Source organism: Hylobates moloch, unplaced genomic scaffold (genome assembly GCF_009828535.3).
Source record: "Hylobates moloch isolate HMO894 unplaced genomic scaffold, HMol_V3 SCAFFOLD_16, whole genome shotgun sequence".
NCBI lineage: Eukaryota > Metazoa > Chordata > Mammalia > Primates > Hylobatidae > Hylobates > Hylobates moloch.
In genome coordinates this window covers 47,115,512-47,134,680 of record NW_026652291.1, presented here as the reverse complement: position 1 = coordinate 47,134,680, position 19,169 = coordinate 47,115,512, and the positions used below count along the sequence as shown (strand labels likewise).

General features: G+C 43.3%; 1 protein-coding gene across 1 annotated transcript; it reads left to right on the top strand.

The window, feature by feature from the left end:
- The first annotated feature begins 6,048 nt into the window (after positions 1-6,048).
- Positions 6,049-19,146, top strand: TOMM20L (translocase of outer mitochondrial membrane 20 like). Its single transcript, XM_032179689.2, is given in 6 exon segments — positions 6,049-6,305; positions 6,507-6,550; positions 13,461-13,509; positions 13,512-13,541; positions 17,769-17,911; positions 18,973-19,146. Coding segments are annotated over 6 exon segments (456 nt in total). The 5' UTR covers positions 6,049-6,169; the 3' UTR covers positions 19,027-19,146.
- The last annotated feature ends 23 nt before the right edge of the window (positions 19,147-19,169 follow it).

Genomic DNA, 19,169 nt, shown 5'->3' with positions numbered 1-19,169 from the left:
CGTCTCTACTAAAAATACAGAAAAATTAGCCGGGCGTAGTGGCGGGCGCCTGTAGTCCCAGCTACTTGGGAGGCTGAGGCAGGAGAATGGCGTGAACCTGGGAGGCGGAGCTTGCAGTGAGCCGAGATTGCGCCACTGCACTCCAGCCTGGGCGACAGAGCGAGACTCCGTCTCAAAAAAAAAAAAAAAAAAAAAAAAAAAAGATTTCAACAGACATCTCACCAAAGAAGATATACAAATGGGAAATAAGCATAGGAAACAATGTTCAATATCATATGTATATGTCATTTGAGAACTGCAAATGAAAACACTGAGATACTACTACACACCTATTAGAATGCAAAAATCTAAAACACTGACAATACCAAATGCTGGGGAAGATGTGGAGCAACAGGAACTCTCATTGCTGGTAGGAATGCAAAAATGCTACAGCCACTTTGGAAGACAGTTTGGCTGTCTTCAGTTTCTTTCTTTCTTTTATTTTTTTAAGAAGGCGTCTCACTGTGTCACCCAGTCTGGAGTGCAGTGGCAGGATCTTGGCTTACTGCAAGCTCTGCCTCCCGAGTTCACGCTATTCTCCTGCCTCAGCCTCCCGTGTAGCTGGGACTGCAGGTGCGTGCCACCACGCCTGGCTAAATTTTTGTATTTTTAGTAGAGATGGGGTTTCACCACGTTAGCCAGGATGGTCTCGATCTCCTGACCTCCTGATCCACCCGCCTCGGCCTCCCAGAGTGCTGGGATTACAGGTGTGAGCCACCGTGCCCGGCTTTCAGTTTCTTATAAAACTAAACATAGGCCAGGTGCGGTGGCTCACGCCTGTAATCCCAGCACTTTGGGAGGCCGAGATGGGCAGATCACGAGATCATGAGTTGGAGACCAGCCCGGCCAAGGTGGTGAAACCCCGTCTCTACTAAAAATAAAAAAATTAGCAGGGCGTGGTGGCGGGCGCCTGTAATCCCAGCTATTTGGGAGGCCGAGGCAGGAGAATCGCTTGAACTCGGGAGGCAGAGGTTGCAGTGAGCCGAGATCATGCCACTGCACTCCAGCCTGGGTGACAGAGTGAGACTCTGTCTCAAAAAACAAACAAACAAAAACCTAAACATATTTATACCACATGATCTAGCAGTCACACTCCTTAATATATACTGAAATGAGTTGCAAATTTACGGCCACACAAAAACCTGCACACATCCAGCATGGGCAACATAGGGAGACACTATCTCTACAAAAAAAGTAAAAAAATTATCCAGGCATGGTGGTGCATGCCTGTGGTCCCAGCTACATGGGAGTCTGAGATTGGAGGATTGCTTGAGCCTGGGAGGCTGAGGCTGCAGTGAGCTTTGATCATCGTGCCACTGCATTCCAGCCTGGGCAACAAAGGAAGACCTTGTCTAAAAAAACAAAACAAACAAAACCTGCACATGCTTGTTTATAGCAGCTTTATTTATAATTGTCAAAACCTGGAAGCAACTGAGACATCCTTCAAGTAGGTGAATGGAAAAACTGTGGTATATCCAGAATATGATATTATTCAGCACCAAAAAAGATGAGCTACCAAGCCATGAAAAGACATGGAGAAAATTTAAAAGCATACTCTGAAAAGGCTACATACTGTATGATTCCAAATATATGACATTCTGGAAAAGGCAAAACTATGGAGATAGTAAAAAGATAAGTGGTTGCCAGCATTTAGAGGACAAGAAGGGATGTATAGGTGGAGCACAGGGGATTTTTAGGGCAGTGAAACTATTTTCTATGATACTAGAATTGTGGATACATGTCACTATATATTTTTCCAAACCATTATATATTTGTACAAAACCAAGAATGAGCCCTAATGTAAACTCTATGGACTCTGGATGGTAATAATGTGTCAGTGCCGGTCCATTAATTGTAACAAATCTATCACTCAGGTGAAGGATGCTGATAGTAGTGGAGACTATGCACGTGTGGGGGTGGGGGGGGGGGGATACAGGAACTCTGTACTTTATACTCAATTTTGCTGTGAACCTAAAACTGTTCTAAAAATTAACGTCTATTTAAAAAGTTGCTCAACATCATTAGGCATTAAGGAAATGCAAGATGAAACTTATGGTGAGAATCTACTATAGCCTTATTAGAATGGCTAAAATTTATAAATTTGACAAAGACAAGTGTTAGTGACAATATTGAGGAACTAGAACTCTTTTTTTTTTTTTTAAGACAGTGTTTTGCTCTTGATGCCCAGGTTCAAGTGCAGTGGCACAATCTCGGCTTACCTCAACCTCCGCCTCCCAGGTTCAAGTGATTCTCCTGCCTCAGCCTCCTGAGTAGCTGGGATTACAGACATGTGCCACCACACACGGCTAATTTTGTATTTTTAGTAGAGACGGGGTTTCTCCATGTTGGCCAGGCTGGTCTCAAACTCTCGACTTTGAACACCTACCTCAGCCTCCCAAAGTGCTGGGATTACAGGTGTGAGCCACCGCGCCCGGCAGAACTAGAACTCTTATACATTGATGTTGCAAAATGGTATAACCATTTTGGAAAAGTGTTTGGCATTTTCTGTTTGTTTGTTTGTTTGTTTGTTTTGAGACACAGTCTCGCACTGTCGCCCCGGCTGCAGTGCAGTGGCGCGATCTTGGCTCACTGCAAGCTCTGCTTCCCAGGTTCACGCCACTCCCCTGCCTCAGCCTCCTGAATAGCTGGAACTACAGGCGCCCACCACCATGCCCGGCTAATTTTTTGTATTTTTAGTAGAGACGGGGTTTCACCGTGTTAGCCAGGATGGTCTCCATCTCCTGACCTCATGATCCACCCACCTCAGCCTCCCAAAGCGCTGGGATTACAGGCGTGAGCCACTGCGCCTGGCTGGCATTTTCTTAAAAAAACAAAAACAAAAACAAAAGACACAAAAACAAACAAACAAAAAAACATATCCCTACCACAGGATTCAGCTATTTTACCTTAGGTATTTACTCAAGAGAATAGGAAAGGCATATTCATATAAAGACCTCTATATAAATGTTTACGGCAACTTGTTGTAATAGTCAAAAATTGGAAACAATCCAAAGTTCAACAGATGAATGGTTAAACAAATTTTGATGTTCATAAAATGGACTACTACTTACCAATAAAAATGAACTATTGATACTATAACATGGATTAATCTCAAAATAATTATACTGAGTGAAGGAAGCCAGATATGATTCCATTTATATAATACTCTAGAAAATGTAAACTAATCTACAGTGACAGAAAGTAGGGCACGTTTGTGGCAAGAGAAAGGAAGGATGGAGAAAGGTATTAAAGGAGTACCTTTAATGGTAGACAGATATATGGTTACTATCTTGATTTTGATGATAGTTTCCTGGATGCATACATATGTCAAAATTTATAAAACTGTACACCTTAAATATCTGCAATTTATTGCATATCAATTTTACCTCGATAAAGTGATTTAAAAGAAAAAGAGTGGCCAGGCACTGTGGGAGGCCGAGGTGGGCAGATCACCCGAGGTCAGGAGTTCGAGACTAGCCTGGCCAACATGGTGAAACCCCATCTCTATTAAAAATACAAAATTAGCTGGGCGTAGTGGCACACAACTGTAATCCCAGCTACTCGGGAGGCTGAGGCAGGAGAATTGCTTGAACCTGGAGATCGTGCCATTGCACTCTAGCCTAGGCAACAAGTGAAACTCCATCTCAAAAAACAATAATAAATAAATTAAAGAGAGCTATCATCCAGCATAGAACCATGTTTTGAAGACGACTATTATTAGTGCTATCTCAATATGAAAATGATCAAAGCTTTATAGGAATTCTGATCACCAAATTAGCAAGAGTGGTGCCTATATCTGAGAAGAAAATATCTACCTGTCCCATAGAAACTTGCCTAATTTTTCAGTTATGTTTCCTCATGGCCTTTCTCTGTGGCAATTTCAACTTTAGAAATCTGTTTATTCCTAATTGCTGTAATAATTCTCCTACTTTTATGTGTCACTGTTTACTTTGCTCCTGAATACTCAGCTAATCTCAACAGTTTCTCTGGCTCCATCCCTCTCCATTTACCACAGGCATTAACTATGTGAAAGTGAAGGTGAAAGATCGGAAGAAGGCCACAAGACTGGTGGTCTTAGAAGACAAGTTGCCGTCAACCTAAAGAAAGATCAATTGAAGCTGGGCTAAACCCATTGCCAATATTCTGAATCAGTCCCTGATCACCAGTAATACTTACAAGATGCTGACACTATCCTCTCCTCTGTGTTTACAATCAGGTTTTCAGAATAACCAAGTTCCCTTCTAGAAGACAATTATCATGAGAAAAAACATACAGTACTCAAGAAAGCATGATATGTAACTTACCCCTGCTAACTCTTAAATTTTGAGGGCTGAAGCTACTACTCAGACCCATTGGTTTTTAATCTATCTACCAATTTATCATTTACCTATCTGTATTTTTTTTTTTTTTTTTTTTGAGACACAGTCGCACTCTGTCGCCCAGGCTGGAGTGCAGTAGTGTGATTGATCTTAGTTCACTGCAACCTCCCCACCTCCTGGGTTCAAGCAATTCTCATGCCTCAGCCTCCCAAGTAGCTGGGATTACAGGCACGTGCCACCAAGCCCGTCTAATTTTTGTGTTTTAAATTCACCATGTTGGCCAGGCTGGTCTCAAACTCCTGACCTCAGATGATCCACCCACCTCGGTCTCCCAAAGTGCTGGAATTACAGGCGTGAGCCACCACGCCCGGCTACCTATGTATTTTTATAGACAGGGTCTCATTCTGTCACCCAGGCAGCAGTGCAGTCGCAGTCATCATAGCTTACTGCACCCTCCAACTCTAGGCTCAGTTGATCCCTTCAGAGTAGCTAGGGCTACAGATGCACACCACGACCAGTATTTTTTTGTTTTGTTTTTGTTTTATCAAGACGGAGTCTTGCTCTGTTGCCCACACTGGAGTACAGTGGCACAATCTCAGCTCACTGCAACCTCTGTCTCCTGGGTTCAAGCAATTCTCCTGCCTCAGCCTCCCAAGTAGCAGGGATTACAGGCACGTGCCACCACACCCAGCTAATTTTTGTATTCTTAGTAGAGACAGTGTTTCACCATGTTGGCCAGGCTGGTCTTGAACTCTTGACCTTGTGATCTGCCTGCCTCGGCCTCCCAAAGTGCTGGGATTACAGGCATGAGCCACCGTGCCTGGCCCTTGTTTTGTTTTTTTAGAGATAGGTTCTTGCAGTGTTGCCCAGGCTGGTCTCCAAGTCCTGAGCTCAAGTGATCCTCCCACCTCAGCCTCCTAAAGTGTTGGGATTTCAGTTGTGAGCCACTGCACCTAGCCAGACCCACTGGTATTCAGAGCGGTGATGAGCACCTTGCTATGCACACACTAGTAATAACAGTAAATTGTAAATCAGTAAATAGCAATTGTATAACCTAAATAAAAGTGAATTATCTAGTTCTTTAGGTCCCTAGCTTATGCCTTCTCTTCGCCTTAGTAGAAAAGTCAGAACTCTGGTATTTAGGACAAAGTCTTACCTTCTTTCTTTCTGCTGTGTCCACTGAGTAAGGCAAATATTAGAAAAGCAGCTAGGCCAGTATCATGGGACTCTCAGTGGTTTTTGCTTTGGGACCTTTGACTGTCAGGCTCAGCCCAGCAATTTAACGTATTTTTCTAGATTAAACAGTGTTGCTTCTGAATTCCTCCCTTGGACCTTGGACTGCTGGGTCCTTTCAGGCGACAAAGGATACCAGGTTGGGGCGTATGGGCTAGTGTTAGACAATGTGAACTAGGAGGTGACCCAAGTTGACCTTAGAGTCAACTTAATTTTGCAGGTGAGGGAACAGAGACCTAAACGACCACCGGCTCCCAGTAAAGCAGATTCGCAGCATACTGTGCTTTGCCTGAATGGGTGTTGTAGACACGGGCAGAGGAGTGTTTGGAGAAAGGGCTCAGAATTTGGAGTGCGACACACGTAGGTTCGAACAGAGCTCTGCTACTTCGTGGCTGTAAGGGCTCCCGCACGCATCCTCCCGAACGCTCGGCTTCCTCACCGGTCCGCAAGCCTGGGTGCGAGGCGTCAACGCGCCGCTGGGTGCGCAGGAGGCCCCAAGGCCGGATGGGCCGCCGCGCCGACGCCCCCTGCCGGCCGGCCCGCGCCCAACGCTCGGCTTGTGGGACGCCCGTGGCCGGATGCCCTCCGTTCGCTCCCTCCTTGGCCTCTGGGCCGCCGCGGCGGCCTGTGGCACCTTCGCCTTCCTGGGCTATTGTACTTACCTCGACCGGAAGCGGCGCGGGGACCCCGCGTTCAAGCGCCGCCTGCGGGACAGTGAGTGGGACCGAGGCGGAGGCGCGGCCGGGCCGGGCAGCGCGGGCGGGCTGCCGGCCGGGACGGCCCCCCACTGAGAGGCCGGGCCGTGAGTGCCGCAGCCTCTGCCGAGCCCGCGGCGCCCGGGCAGGCAGGACCACTGGGCCCACGCCTGCCTCGGGACGGGCCTCCCAGCCAGCACGTGCTGTGTTGTGTTCGCAGAAAGAAGAGCCGAGCCTCAAAAGGCTGAGGAGCGGGGCACGCAGGTGCAGTGCTTTCGATCCGCACAGGTAGCTCAGTAGACGCAGGTCCGGGCTCGCTGGGTTGCTTGGCTCCTGGCGGGCTCGGCAGCAGGTAGTTCCCTCAGCAGCCCGCGCCCGGGAAGAGGCCTGCCCTCGCGCGCTACGCACCGCCTCAGGCCCAGTCACTCTCCTCTCACAAAACGGAGGGAAGGAAGGAGGAAGAAGTTGGAGTTATAAAAAGGCAGCTGTAAAGCAAAACACTGTACAACAGGCACTTCTTTTAACTGGAAGAAGGAAGAGGAGCCTTTTGCCCTGTCAGAGCCGCACAGGACACTTAGAAACCCAGGCTGGCCACGGTCACATGGCAGTAACTTCTAGATTGTTCTCCCGCAGGGCCTTTCTTGTAGCTCAGAAGCAGAGGGCATCTTCGTGTTTTCTAAATCTCTGCAGCAAAATTTGATTAGTCCCTTTTTTGTCGTTTTTAAGAGGCGGTCCGGGCTTGGTGGCTCACGCCTGTAATCCCAGCACTTTGGGAGGCAAGGCGGGCAGATCACGTGAGGTCAGGAGTTTGAGACTAGCCTGGCCAACATGGTGAAAGCCTGTCTCTACTAAAAATACAAAAATTAGCCGGGAGTGGTGGCGTGTGCCTGTAGTCTCAGCTACTCGGGAGACTGAGGCAGGAGAATTGCTTGAGTCCGGGAGGTGGCAGTTGCAGCCTGGGCAACAAAGCAAGACACTGTCTATAAAAAAAGAAAGAGACAAGGGTGTTCCTTTGTTGCCCAGGCTGAACTCGAGCTCCTGGCCACAAGCAATCCGCAGTTGATGCTGGATGTTTACTTAGCTGAGATTGTTAGCCAGAGCACCTACACATGTCTGTGTGATCTGAGATTCTTCATTTGTGTGATGGGCTGTGTCCCAAGGGGCAAGCAAACACATATATGTATGTGCGTGTGTGTGTATATATATGTGTGTATGTGTGTGTGTATGTGTATGGAGCACGCACATGCATGTGAACTAGAACATGTGCCCATGTGGAAGAGCAGATGGTACCACTTCTGGCAACATTGAAGCCTGCTCAATTTAAAGGGAGAGGAAATAGATTCTACCTCTCAACAGGGATGGCAAGGTTTTGAAAGCACTTGTGTGACCGGGAATATTGCGGTAGCCATTTTTGAAACATGCAGTTTTTCCGGAGAAGACTTTGTAGCGGAAGTGGCATTGAACTGAGCCTGGAAGGATGATGAATTTGTGGCTTGGTTTCAGGGGAGAGGATACAGGATGGAGGGAACAGCACGTGCATAAAGATGCAAAGTGGGGCATCTGCCAAGCACATTCAGTAAACCAGTTTGGCAAAGGAGTCATACTGAGCAGTACTGGGTGGTAAGGTTGGAGAGCGAAAAGTAGGGATTGAATTAGGGAAGGCTTGCTTTGAAGGCCAGGTTAAGGAATTGAGATTCAATGGAGGAATTACTGAAGATTTCTAAGCAAGAATTTTTTAAAAAGAAGGAAAGAAAGGCAGAAGAGAAATATTCTTAGATTGATCAGGCAGGAGTGTACTTAATGGATTGGGAGAGAAAACAAGCTATTGCAGCAATTTAGTTGAGAGGTAATAAAAATCCTGAACTATGGTGGTGGTAGTGGTAACTGGGAAGAATACAGTTCATGCCGACTGAGTAAAGGGTAATGGAGAGGCGGAGTCAAAGACACTTCTGAGGTTTCAAAATGGAATCACAGTAGAGAATAAAAGCTCATTTGACATAGTTAGCTGGGTAGGGAGTGTCCAAAGAGCTGGACATGGGAGTGGAGATACCTTCCCTGACTTGACTGGGACAGAGCCTGGTACAGCTCCATGTCCCTCGTCATTGTCCATGGTTTCACTTGCACATTTGTGTAATTATTTGATTAATGCTTTCCGTTTATTACACGAAGCTCTGTGAGGGCAGACTTTGTTTTTTACTCTCCATTGTTTCCAGTGCCTAGAACAGAGTCTAGTGCGGTAGGTGCCCAGCAAATGTTTGTTGAATATTGTTGTTCGTTGTAGGCAGAGGGAAACACCTTGTGCAGAGGCACAGAACATGAAATTGTAATATTCAAGGAGTATTATGGCCAGAGAGATAGCTGAGGGTCAGTTTAGTGTCTTATTGTGGAGGGCTTTGAATGCCAAACTGAAAAGTCAGGACATTTTTCTGTTGTGGTGGATAACTAATGATGGTGACTTTATTGCAGAGAACAGACACAATTATTTTGGTTTTATTTTTAAAAGAAGACAATTCTGGTTCCAGTGTGGAGAAAGGAAGTTGAAGACAGGAAAATGAGTCAATGGCAGTTCATATGGGAAATAATAAATGATTTATATTAATATAAATTAATCATATTTAATTATAATATAATTTAATTATATTCCTATTAAGCCATAACTGTCATACTATAATTTATTGATGTAAATTAATAATTATAATAATAAATTGTTAATAATTTCCCATATATGAAATAATAAATTATTTCAAGTGAGGAAGCAGCACAAGCAGGATTTTTCAAATCTTCTTTCATATAATTGTCACAACTCTATTCTGATTTTTTTTTTTTTGACACAGGGTCTCACTCTGTTGCCCAGGCTGGAGTACAGTGGCAATGATCACAGCTCACTGCAACCTCAACCCTTTTGGGGTTAGGTGATTCTCCCACCTCAGTCTCCTACATAGCTGGGACTACAGGTGCATACCACCATGCCTGGCTAGTTTTTATACTTTTACAGAGATGGGTTTCGCAACATTGCCCAGGCTGGTCTTGAACTCCTGAGCTCAAGCAGTCTGCCGGCCTTGGCCTCCTGAAGTGTTGGGATTACAGGAGGAAGCCACTGTGCCTGGCCTCTATTCTCATTTTACAGATGAATAAACCAAAGCAGAGAAAGAGTCTCTTCTCACCGTTTCTAGGGTCTTTCTTCCTCTTCTTCCCAGGACTTTCCCAAAGTACGGTCCATTGCTGCATTAGATTTACCTGGAGCATTTGTTAAAATATGGATTATTTGACCCTGATCCCAGCAATTCTCATCCAGTAGCCCGGGGAATTCTTACTGGCACAGTGACTGTCCGACTTTAGGATCCATAAGAATCACCCAAAGAGTTTGTTTAAAAATGCAAATTCCTGAGCCCTACTCCCAGAGATTGATTCAGTAGGTCTGGGTGGAGCCCAAGAAACTGCAGTTTTTTTTTTTTGTTTGTTTTGTTTTTTTTCTGAGACAGAGTCTTGCTCTGTCACCCAGGCCGGACTGCAGTGGCGCTATCTTGGCTCACTGCAAGCTCCGCCTCCCGGGTTCACGCCATTCTCCTGCCTCAGCCTCCCGAGTAGCTGGGACTACAGGCGCCCGCTACTGCGCCCGGCTAATTTTTTTTTGTATTTTTAGTAGAGACGGGGTTTCACCGTATTAGCCAGGATGGTCTTGATCTCCTGACCTCGTGATCCGCCCGCCTCGGCCTCCCAAAGTGCTGGGATTACAGGCTTGAGCCACCGCGCCCGGCCAAAACTGCAGTTTTAACAGCTCCTTCAGGTGATGCTTTGTGAAACATGGGCCTTGGGTTCTGTATTCTTCCCCCTCTCCCTAGAAGATCCTTCCCTTCTCCAAAAGTGATTTCAAATGTACTACTCTAGACCTGGTGTCCCAAGTTTCATCTGCCTACCAGACTCTGTCATCTGGACATTCTGTTGGCACCTCACCTTAGTGTGTCCCGAAGTAAATTCATCATCTCCCTCCCTTGCCACTGTGCCTACTCCTGTTTCTTTATGATGCTCCTGGTGTCACTAGCCTCCCTGCTATGACCCTGACTCGTTTAAATATCAACTTCATCCATCATAAACAATGACCAATTCTTTTTTTTTTTTTTGAGACGGAGTCTCGCTCTGTCGCCCAGGCTGGAGTGCAGTGGCGCAATCTCGGCTCACTGCAAGCTGCACCTCCCGGGTTCACGCCATTCTCCTGCTTCAGCCTCTGCAAGTAGCTGGGACTACAGGCGCCCGCCACCACGCCCAGCTAATTTTTTTGTATTTTTAGTAGAGACGGAGTTTCACCGTGGTCTCGATCTCCTGACCTCGTGATCTGCCTGCCTCGGCCTCCCAAAGTACTGGGATTACAAGCGTGAGCCACCGCACCCAGCCAAACAATGACCAATTCTTATTTTCAAATGCTCTATTGCATATATATATATAATCTCACTTGTCTATTTCTATTACTTCCCTGCGACTAAAGGCTTTTATTACCTTTTACCCAGGTTATTGTAATAGTTTCCTAACTTGTCACCCTGCCTCTATTCTTATGCTGTTAATTTCTTCTAAATGGCAGCTCTGAATATGTAATTCCTTGCAGTAGCTCCCTACTCTGCAGATTGAAGACCAGCTTTGCTGGGCACAGTGGCTCACACCTGTAATCCCGGCACTTTGGGAGGCTGAGATGGTTGGATCACCTGAGGTCAGGAGTTCAAGACCAGTCTGGCCAACATGGTGAAACCCCATCTCTACTAAAAATGCAAAATTAGCCAGGCTTGGTGGCACACGCCTATAGTCCCAGCTACCTGGGAGGCTGAGGCAAGAGAATTGCTTGAACATGGGAGGCAGAGGTTGCAGTGGGCTGAAAGTTGCAGTGAGCCAAGATCACACCACTGCACTCCAGCCTGGGCAACAGAGTGAGACTGTGTCTCCAAAAAAAAAACCAGCCTCAGCTTGGTGCTATGCCTTTGATGGGTGCCTATTCCGATTGACTGCCTTATTTTCCTAGGGATTGGAAATAATATATGTAAAGTTCCTAGTTTATAGCTGGCCTTCAATAATGGTAATATTGTTGCTACATTTACCCTATTATGGCCGGCGCGGTGGCTCAGGCCTGTAATCCCAGCACTTTGGGAGGCCGAGGTGGGTGGATCACGAGGTCAGGAGTTTGAGACCAGCCTGACCAACATGGTGAAACCTCGTCTCTACTAAAAATACAAAAATTGTCTGGGCGTAGTGGCGTGCGCCTGTAATCCCAGCTACTCAGGAGGCTGAGGCAGGAGAATCACTTGAACCCGGGAGGCAGAGGTTGCAGTGAGCCGAGATTGCGCCACTGCACTCCAGCTTGGGCGACAGAGCAAGACTCTGCCTCAAAAAACAAACAAACGAACATTTACCCTATCATAATCCAGCTAATTAAGTTCACTTGCTATGTTCCCTGCAATTTTGCATTGCTTATACTTTCCTCATCAAACTTTCACTGAACCTCTCCACGTCTCAAACACTATCTTTTCTGAGAAGCCTTTGACAATTCTCCAACTAGATGTAATGTCTCTGTACTTTGAGCCCCAGAGGACATTGGACTTCTTGTTGTACCTACATGATCACTTTCCCTTTATTAGACTGTGGCTCCTTGGGGATGGGCACAGGGGTCTTGGTCTCCAATTCCTTCCAGCTTTTCCTTGAGCGTCCTGCTCTTGCCAGTGCTCACTAGACATCTATTGAGTAAAACCTCTGATGTTACTGATTATTAGTATATTTGATGATACAAGCTTAAAAGGTGACCCCTGGCTGGGTGTGGTGGCTCATGCCTGAAATCCTAGCACTTTGGGAGGCCGAGGTGGGTGGATCACGAGGTCAGGAGATCGAGACCATCCTAGCTAACAAGGTGAAACCCCATCTCTACTAAAAATACAAAAATTAGCTGGGCATGGTGACAGGCACCTATAGCCCCAGCTACTCGGGAGGCTGAGGCAGGAGAATGGCGTGAACCCGGGAGGCGGAGCTTGCAGTGAGCTGAGATTGTGCCACTGCACTCCAGCCTGGGTGACAAGCAGGACTCTGTCTCAAAAAAAAAAAAAAAAAAAAGATGACCCCTTTCCAGGCTCATTGCATTTTAAAAAGAAAATTATTAGGGGAAAACAAAAACGAAAACCTTACAGATTTGAAACATTGAAGCTGAAGTAACTGCCAGTGGAGTTGATATTTTGGGCTAGGGTTTGCACAGTGTACCTTGAAAGACCAGCCCTAGTTCTTGTACCAATGATGATGCCATCTTGTGGCCATGGTCGCCTTCATGAACCAACCGCAGTAAACCAAAGCATCCTTCTGAACACTCACTCCCCTGCCAACCCCCCACCAGGTCCTTTGTCCGTTTCCTTTTGAGGGTGTGAGTACAGAAGGCTTAGCATGGTTTTTTGTTTCCCTGATTAGAAAGTTACTGCTGCATAAACAGGTCTCACAACTAAAAGACCAAAATGACCTTGTAAGCCAGAGAAATCATGCAACCAAATCAACAGGCACTGTTAATATCCTGGGCAAGAAAATAATTTTGCAACATACAAAACTACCTTTGTTATATTAATTACAGTAGGATTTCTGCTATATGTGGCTGGGTAAAATATGGGATGAGAGTTATTTATTATAAGCATCTCAACGTAACAAATACGTCATTTTTTTAAATCACTTAAAATAATCCCATTTTAGAAGATTGGTTTAAATATTATAAAGAAGAACTACATTTGTCATACTTTGGATTTAGAGACTAGGTTCAAGATGTCCTTTTTTTTTCTTTCTTTTTTGTGACAGAGTTTCACTCTTGTTGTCCAGGCTAGAGTGCAATGGTGTGATCTCGGCCCATTGCGACCTCTGCCTCCCAGGTTCAAGCAATTCTCCTGCTTCACCCTCCCGAGTAGCTGGGATTACAGGCATGCACCACCACGCCTGGCTAATTTTGTATTTTTAGTAGAGATAGGGTTTCTCCATGTTGGTCAGGCTGGTCTCGAACTCCCGACCTCAGGTGATCCGCCTGCCTCGGCCTCCCAAAGTGTTGGGATTACAGGTGTGAGCCACCGCATCCGGCCCAAGATGTCCTTTTTAAATAAAAAATAATTTGATCAGTAACCATATACCTTACATTCATTACTCATTGTTGAATATTTTATGAATATTTTAGTTGTGGGATCCAGCGAAGAATAAAAAATTGCAAGAACTTTTCTTGCAAGAGGACGGATGGGAGAACTTTGGTTATCTAGAGGTAAGAATGTAAATGTTGTTTTGTGAGTTACTTACGACAGCTTATACTTGAGAAATATTTATTGATTAGTATTTGTATGTCGAATAACTAGCTGGATGTGTTAGCCAACTTCCCTCATTAAAGAAAAACTATCCCAGCATGCTCACTTCATCACACTGAACTCTTGCATTATGTTAGCATTTAGTGTTCAAGTCATAGACTTGGAAGTGGGCAAACGGAGTAGCAAAGCCAAATACAAAAATACCTCATTTATTGTTATATAAAATTCTAAGTCAGTGAGTTTTCCAAGTGACTAAATGTTAAGAATAAACACTTTTTGCCAGGTGTGGTGGCTCATACCTGTAATCCCAACACTTTGGGAGGCCAAGGCAAGAGGATTGCTTGAGGCCAACAATTTGAGAACAGTCTGGGTAACAAAGCAAGACCCTGTCTCTACAAAAAACTTTAAAAATTAGTTGGGTACCATGGCATGTGCCTGTAGTCCCAGCTACTCGGAAGGCTGAGGTGAGAGGATCACTTGAGCCCAGGAGTTTGAGGGTGCAGTGAGCCATCATCTTGCCACTATACTCCAGCCTGGGAGACAGAGACTCTGTCTCAAGAAAACAAATAAAACAACTTTAAAAAATTCTAACTGCTTTATAAAAATGTTCCTGTTTTCTTAGAATATTCTTAATACTTATTTACTTTGTTGATAAGTTAATTCCCTATGAATGTCCATTCTTTTACTGTGTTTAGTGGAGTGATGCCTGTCGGGGCTATCTTACACTTAATGGTCATATTTTGAGTTATAATTTATTCCTATTGGCTAGGCACGGTGGCTCACGCCTATAATCCCAGCACTTTGGGAGGCCGAGGCGGGCGGATCACAAGGTCAGGAGATCGAGACCATCCTGGCTAACATGGTGAAACCCCATCTCTACTAAAAATACAAAAAATTAGCCAAGCATGGTGGCGGGTGCCTGTAGTCCCAGCTACTTGGGAGGCTGAGGCAGGAGAATGGTGTGAACCTGGGAGGCGGCACTTGCAGTGAGCCAAGATGGCGCCACTGCACTCCAGCCTGGGCGACAGAGTGAGACTCTGGCTCAAAAAATAAATAAATAAATAATTTATTCCTACCTAATTCCAGATGGATTTGAGAAAACTTCATAATATTGTCAGGCAAAATGATGGTAGATAATATTATTATTGTATAAATATTATAATCATAATGTCCTTATTCTGGTGTTAAACCCTGGAAAGGAAAATTTGTCTTGAGGCTTCTTAATTTAAGAAGTAACTGATGTTGCTGGATAAATCAGCATTACATCTATTAGTACAATGTATATATATTTTTTAAGTGTTGCAAACTCCCTTGCATATCACTGTGCCTGTACCTGTTTTTGCCTCTTTCTGTTGTTTGTTTTTTTTTTTTCAAAAAGTTTTGTTTTTCAATCTGTAACAGCATCGTCCAGGATTTATAAAAACAAAGAGGAAGTCAAAATCCTAGACAACTCACAGCAATGGCCGAGATTTTTATTCAGTGGCTTAAAACCATTATAAAGGTTTTGAGAAATTAAAAAGTTGCAGGCATTCAAAATCATTGCACATTAATCACTGTAATTTGTATTTTAGTATTTTATTTAGTATTGATCTTTGCTTTCAGATGGAGTAATTTTTGAAATGGACTAAAAATACCTGCTAAATATTAACAATTTTTGCTTTTAGATGGAGTAATTTTTGAAATGGACTAAAAATACCTGCTAAATATTGATGCCAAAATGTACAGTTAGAACTGTCTTAAATGATATAAACAGAAGTGACTTTACATAAAGCAGTGAAACTTATGTCTAAAGACCTTTATTTGCATAGGCCTCTAAGGCCCCCTAGCAATTTGCTTTTTTTTTTTTTTTTGAAATGGAGTTTCACTCTTGTTGCCCAGGGTTGGAGTGCAATGGCGCCATCTCAGCCCATTGCAACCTCTGCCTTCTAGGTTCAAGCGATTCTCCTGCCTTAGCTTCCCAAGTAGCTGGGATTACAGGCGTGCACCACCACGCCCAGCTAATTTTGTATTCTTAGTAGACACAGGGTTTCACCATGTTGGTCAGGCTGGTCTCAAACTCCTGGCCTTAAGTGATCCACCCGCCTTGGCCTCCCAAAGTGCTGGGATTACAGGCATGAGCCACTGAGCCCAGCCACCCCTAGTAATTTTGTACTCATAATTTTATATTCTTTTTTGTAAACAAGGGCCCTGAAATTGTGGGAAAGTTCTGAATTATATGTCAAAAGAAAAAAGATAACGTATTTTATCACATTTTATTCCTATTCACTTTATGCTTAAAAGCTATGATGTAATAGTTTAATTAGATTTAGAGGTGATCTGAACACATGTTGCAAACTTGGGTTTTTAAATTTTTGACTGTGAAATTATTTAATAGCTTTTTTATTTTTTGGGGACAGTGTCTCACTCTGTCACCCAGGCTGGAGTGCAGTGGCATGATCTTGGCTCAGCCTTCCGGGTTCAAGCAATTCTCGTGTCTCAGCCTCCCAAGTAGCTGGGATTATATAGGTGTGTGCCACCATGCCTGGCTAATTTTTCCATTTTCAGTAGAGACTGGCTTTTGCCATGTTGGCCAGGCTGGTCTCAAACTGACCTCAAGTGATCCACTCTCCTCAGCCTCCCAAAGTGTTGGGATTACAGGCGTGAGCCACCACGCCCAGCCACCTAATAGTTCTTTACAGAAGTTTTATACTTCCATATTTTACTTATATTGCAGTTCTCAGTCTTGGCTGCTTATTCTTTAATTCTTCATCAAACCCCAAACCAATTAAATCAGAATCTATGGGGCTGGAACCCAGATGTCAATATTTTTTTAAAAATCTCCCTAGGTTACTAAAACATTGAGAACCAACCAGTACAGTATTCTATCCAATGTGGCAATTTTTCACCCAGTTTTCTGCAGTCTTCTTTACTTTCTCCACTACCCTTTGCTATCACCCACAATTTTCGTCATTTTCTGTCAGGTAAAATATAGTTCTGTAGCCATTTCAATGGTGGCTCTGTCTATATGAGACCATAGGGCCAATAATTTTGATTGAAATTTCTGAGTAGCTGGTATGATTGAATTTATTGGTTGATTGAATTATTTGGCCAAATTGATTGTTTTGTATTGTTAGCACCACCAATCTTGAGAACAGGCGCTATTACATCTTATGTTGAAAATGTAAAATTAATATATTTAAGTCAGGACATATCTCTATTGTTTAAGCTTAATACTAATCTTTGGAAAGCATTTTTTTCTGTCATGCACTCTTCTCTTCCTATGACCATGTATTTCAACTGATAAATGGAAAACTAGTTTCAGCTAATAAAACTCTATTATTATACTTACCTGTAGGGCCATATTTTATTTTCTACCTAGTTATATGAAGTATGTCAATAATTCAACTCCTGTGATTACCGAATACCTGAAGAGAGGCAGTACTCTAGTCTCAAGGGTCAGAAAATTAGATTATATTCCTAATGCTAGCATTAATCAGCATTGAAACTATATATCATTTCACTGATCTTTGCCTCAGTTTCCTTAAAAGTAAAACAACGGAGTGAGATTAAAGTCATTCCATGTTCTAAGTTAAACAGAAATGCTATGATTAATTTTCACTCTTCACATATTTTCATTTGTTGTTACTTCAAAGCTAATCATCCTAAAACTCATTTTAAAACTGTGCTTAGAAATCAGAGCTCATAAATCTCTTATTTTTTTCCTCGGGGTATGTAATTCATGTTACACTAAATCTTTTTTCAACTCTTTGATAGTGAAATCTATTTTTTTTAAGTTCCATTTAGCTGGAACATCAGATGTTTCATCTATAATATTTTATCAATCACACATGTAAAGATAACCCATCAGATATTAATAAAAGCAGACAACTGCTTACAAAAAACCTCAGTATCCTCTTCCCTCCATACCCAAATTATAGAACACGGGCATTTCCAATGCAAGAGTGTACTTCTAAACAGTAAGAGTATACTTGCTGTAATTTGGCTCAAAATTATTAATATTGCCGCTTCACCACTGTGAAGCTCAACATTTTCCCTCATATTTGTACTCTACTCTTCACAAGACTTGTGTAAGTAGTCTTTAGTTTGATATGCTTTTAATTTTTAATGCTTGTTGCTTTCTTGGATTTGTAGAATGTCTGTTTTAAAGAACTTTAAAATTTTGCTCAAAACTTGTCATTCTGTTTCAGGAGAGCACAGAATGGGGGTTCAACACCTCGGCAATGCCCTTTTAGTGTGCGAGCAACCACAGAAACTTCTGAAAGTTTTCAAACACACACTCCCTCCCAAGGTATCTGAGATGCTGTTGCACAAAATTCCCCTTATTTGCCAGGTGAGCACATATTTAATTATCTTTGTGAAATGTACACAGTAAATAGCTATGTTATGCTTGACTACACAGAAATATCAAAGTATATGTGTGAATTGCCCAAAATCTTAAATAAGTGAAATCTCTGAATTTTTGGCTGCTTTAACATGAAGGAAGCCTATTCTTCATGTTCCTTTGACTATAATAAATTGTATATTTTCTTGAGTAATATCCGTATTTCAACAGTTCAATTTTAAAGCAGAACAATACTTCTACTTCCATTAACATACAAAACATAGAAATCACTTTGGTAAATTTAAACATACAGGCTAATTAGCATTCTCTTAATTATAGGTTTAAAATGGTATCAAATGAAATCCATTCATAAGCCAGTTGATTAGTAAGTTTTAGTCCACTTTTCATTTTACTAAACTGCTTGGTATACGTATGCATCAACTAGAATTTCCTGCAAATGCTTGGATTAATTTCAGGATTCATTAGCCGTAAGACATTAACTTTGGTTCACTTTTTATCATTGGCAAGCTTTGGAATCTATCATATTTGACTGTCAGCTTTTGAACAAAACACAAACATGAACTCCATTACAGTATAACAGTCAACTCTTAAACATTCCCAAACTAGGGCAGATGGGATTGTTTCCTGAAGATACATGAAAATGTAGGTAAGATAAGAATATGTGGCCAGGCGTGGTGGCTCTCGCCTGTAATCCTAGCACTTTGGGAGGCTGAGGCAGGCGGATCACCTGAGGTCAGGAGTTCAAAACCAGCCTGGCCAACGTGGTGAAACCCCATTTCTACTAAAAATACAAAAGTTAGCCGGGCATGGTGGCACACACCTGTAATCCCAGCTACTTGGGAGGCTGAGGCAGGAGAATTGCTTGAACCGGGGAGGCGGAGGTTGCAGTGAGCTGAGATCGTGACACTGCACTCCATCCTGGGTGACAAAAGCAAAACTCCATCTCAAAAAAAAAAAAGTATATGTAATGCCCACTCTGACACAAGGGAAGCAAGAAAAGGATCGTGCATTGAAATGATTAGCAAGTAACTATTTTATGTATTCACCAGCAATTTGAGGCAGACATGAATGAACAGGAATGCTTGGAGGATGATCCTGATTGAAAAACATTTCAACGTATCCACAGTCCAGTGAGAATACTATGGTACCATACAGTATAAACAACTGCTCAGTGATATTTCCATTTATTTTACTTTTAGTAATAAAAATTTTTCTATCTCATACATGATTGAACACATAAGTTGCT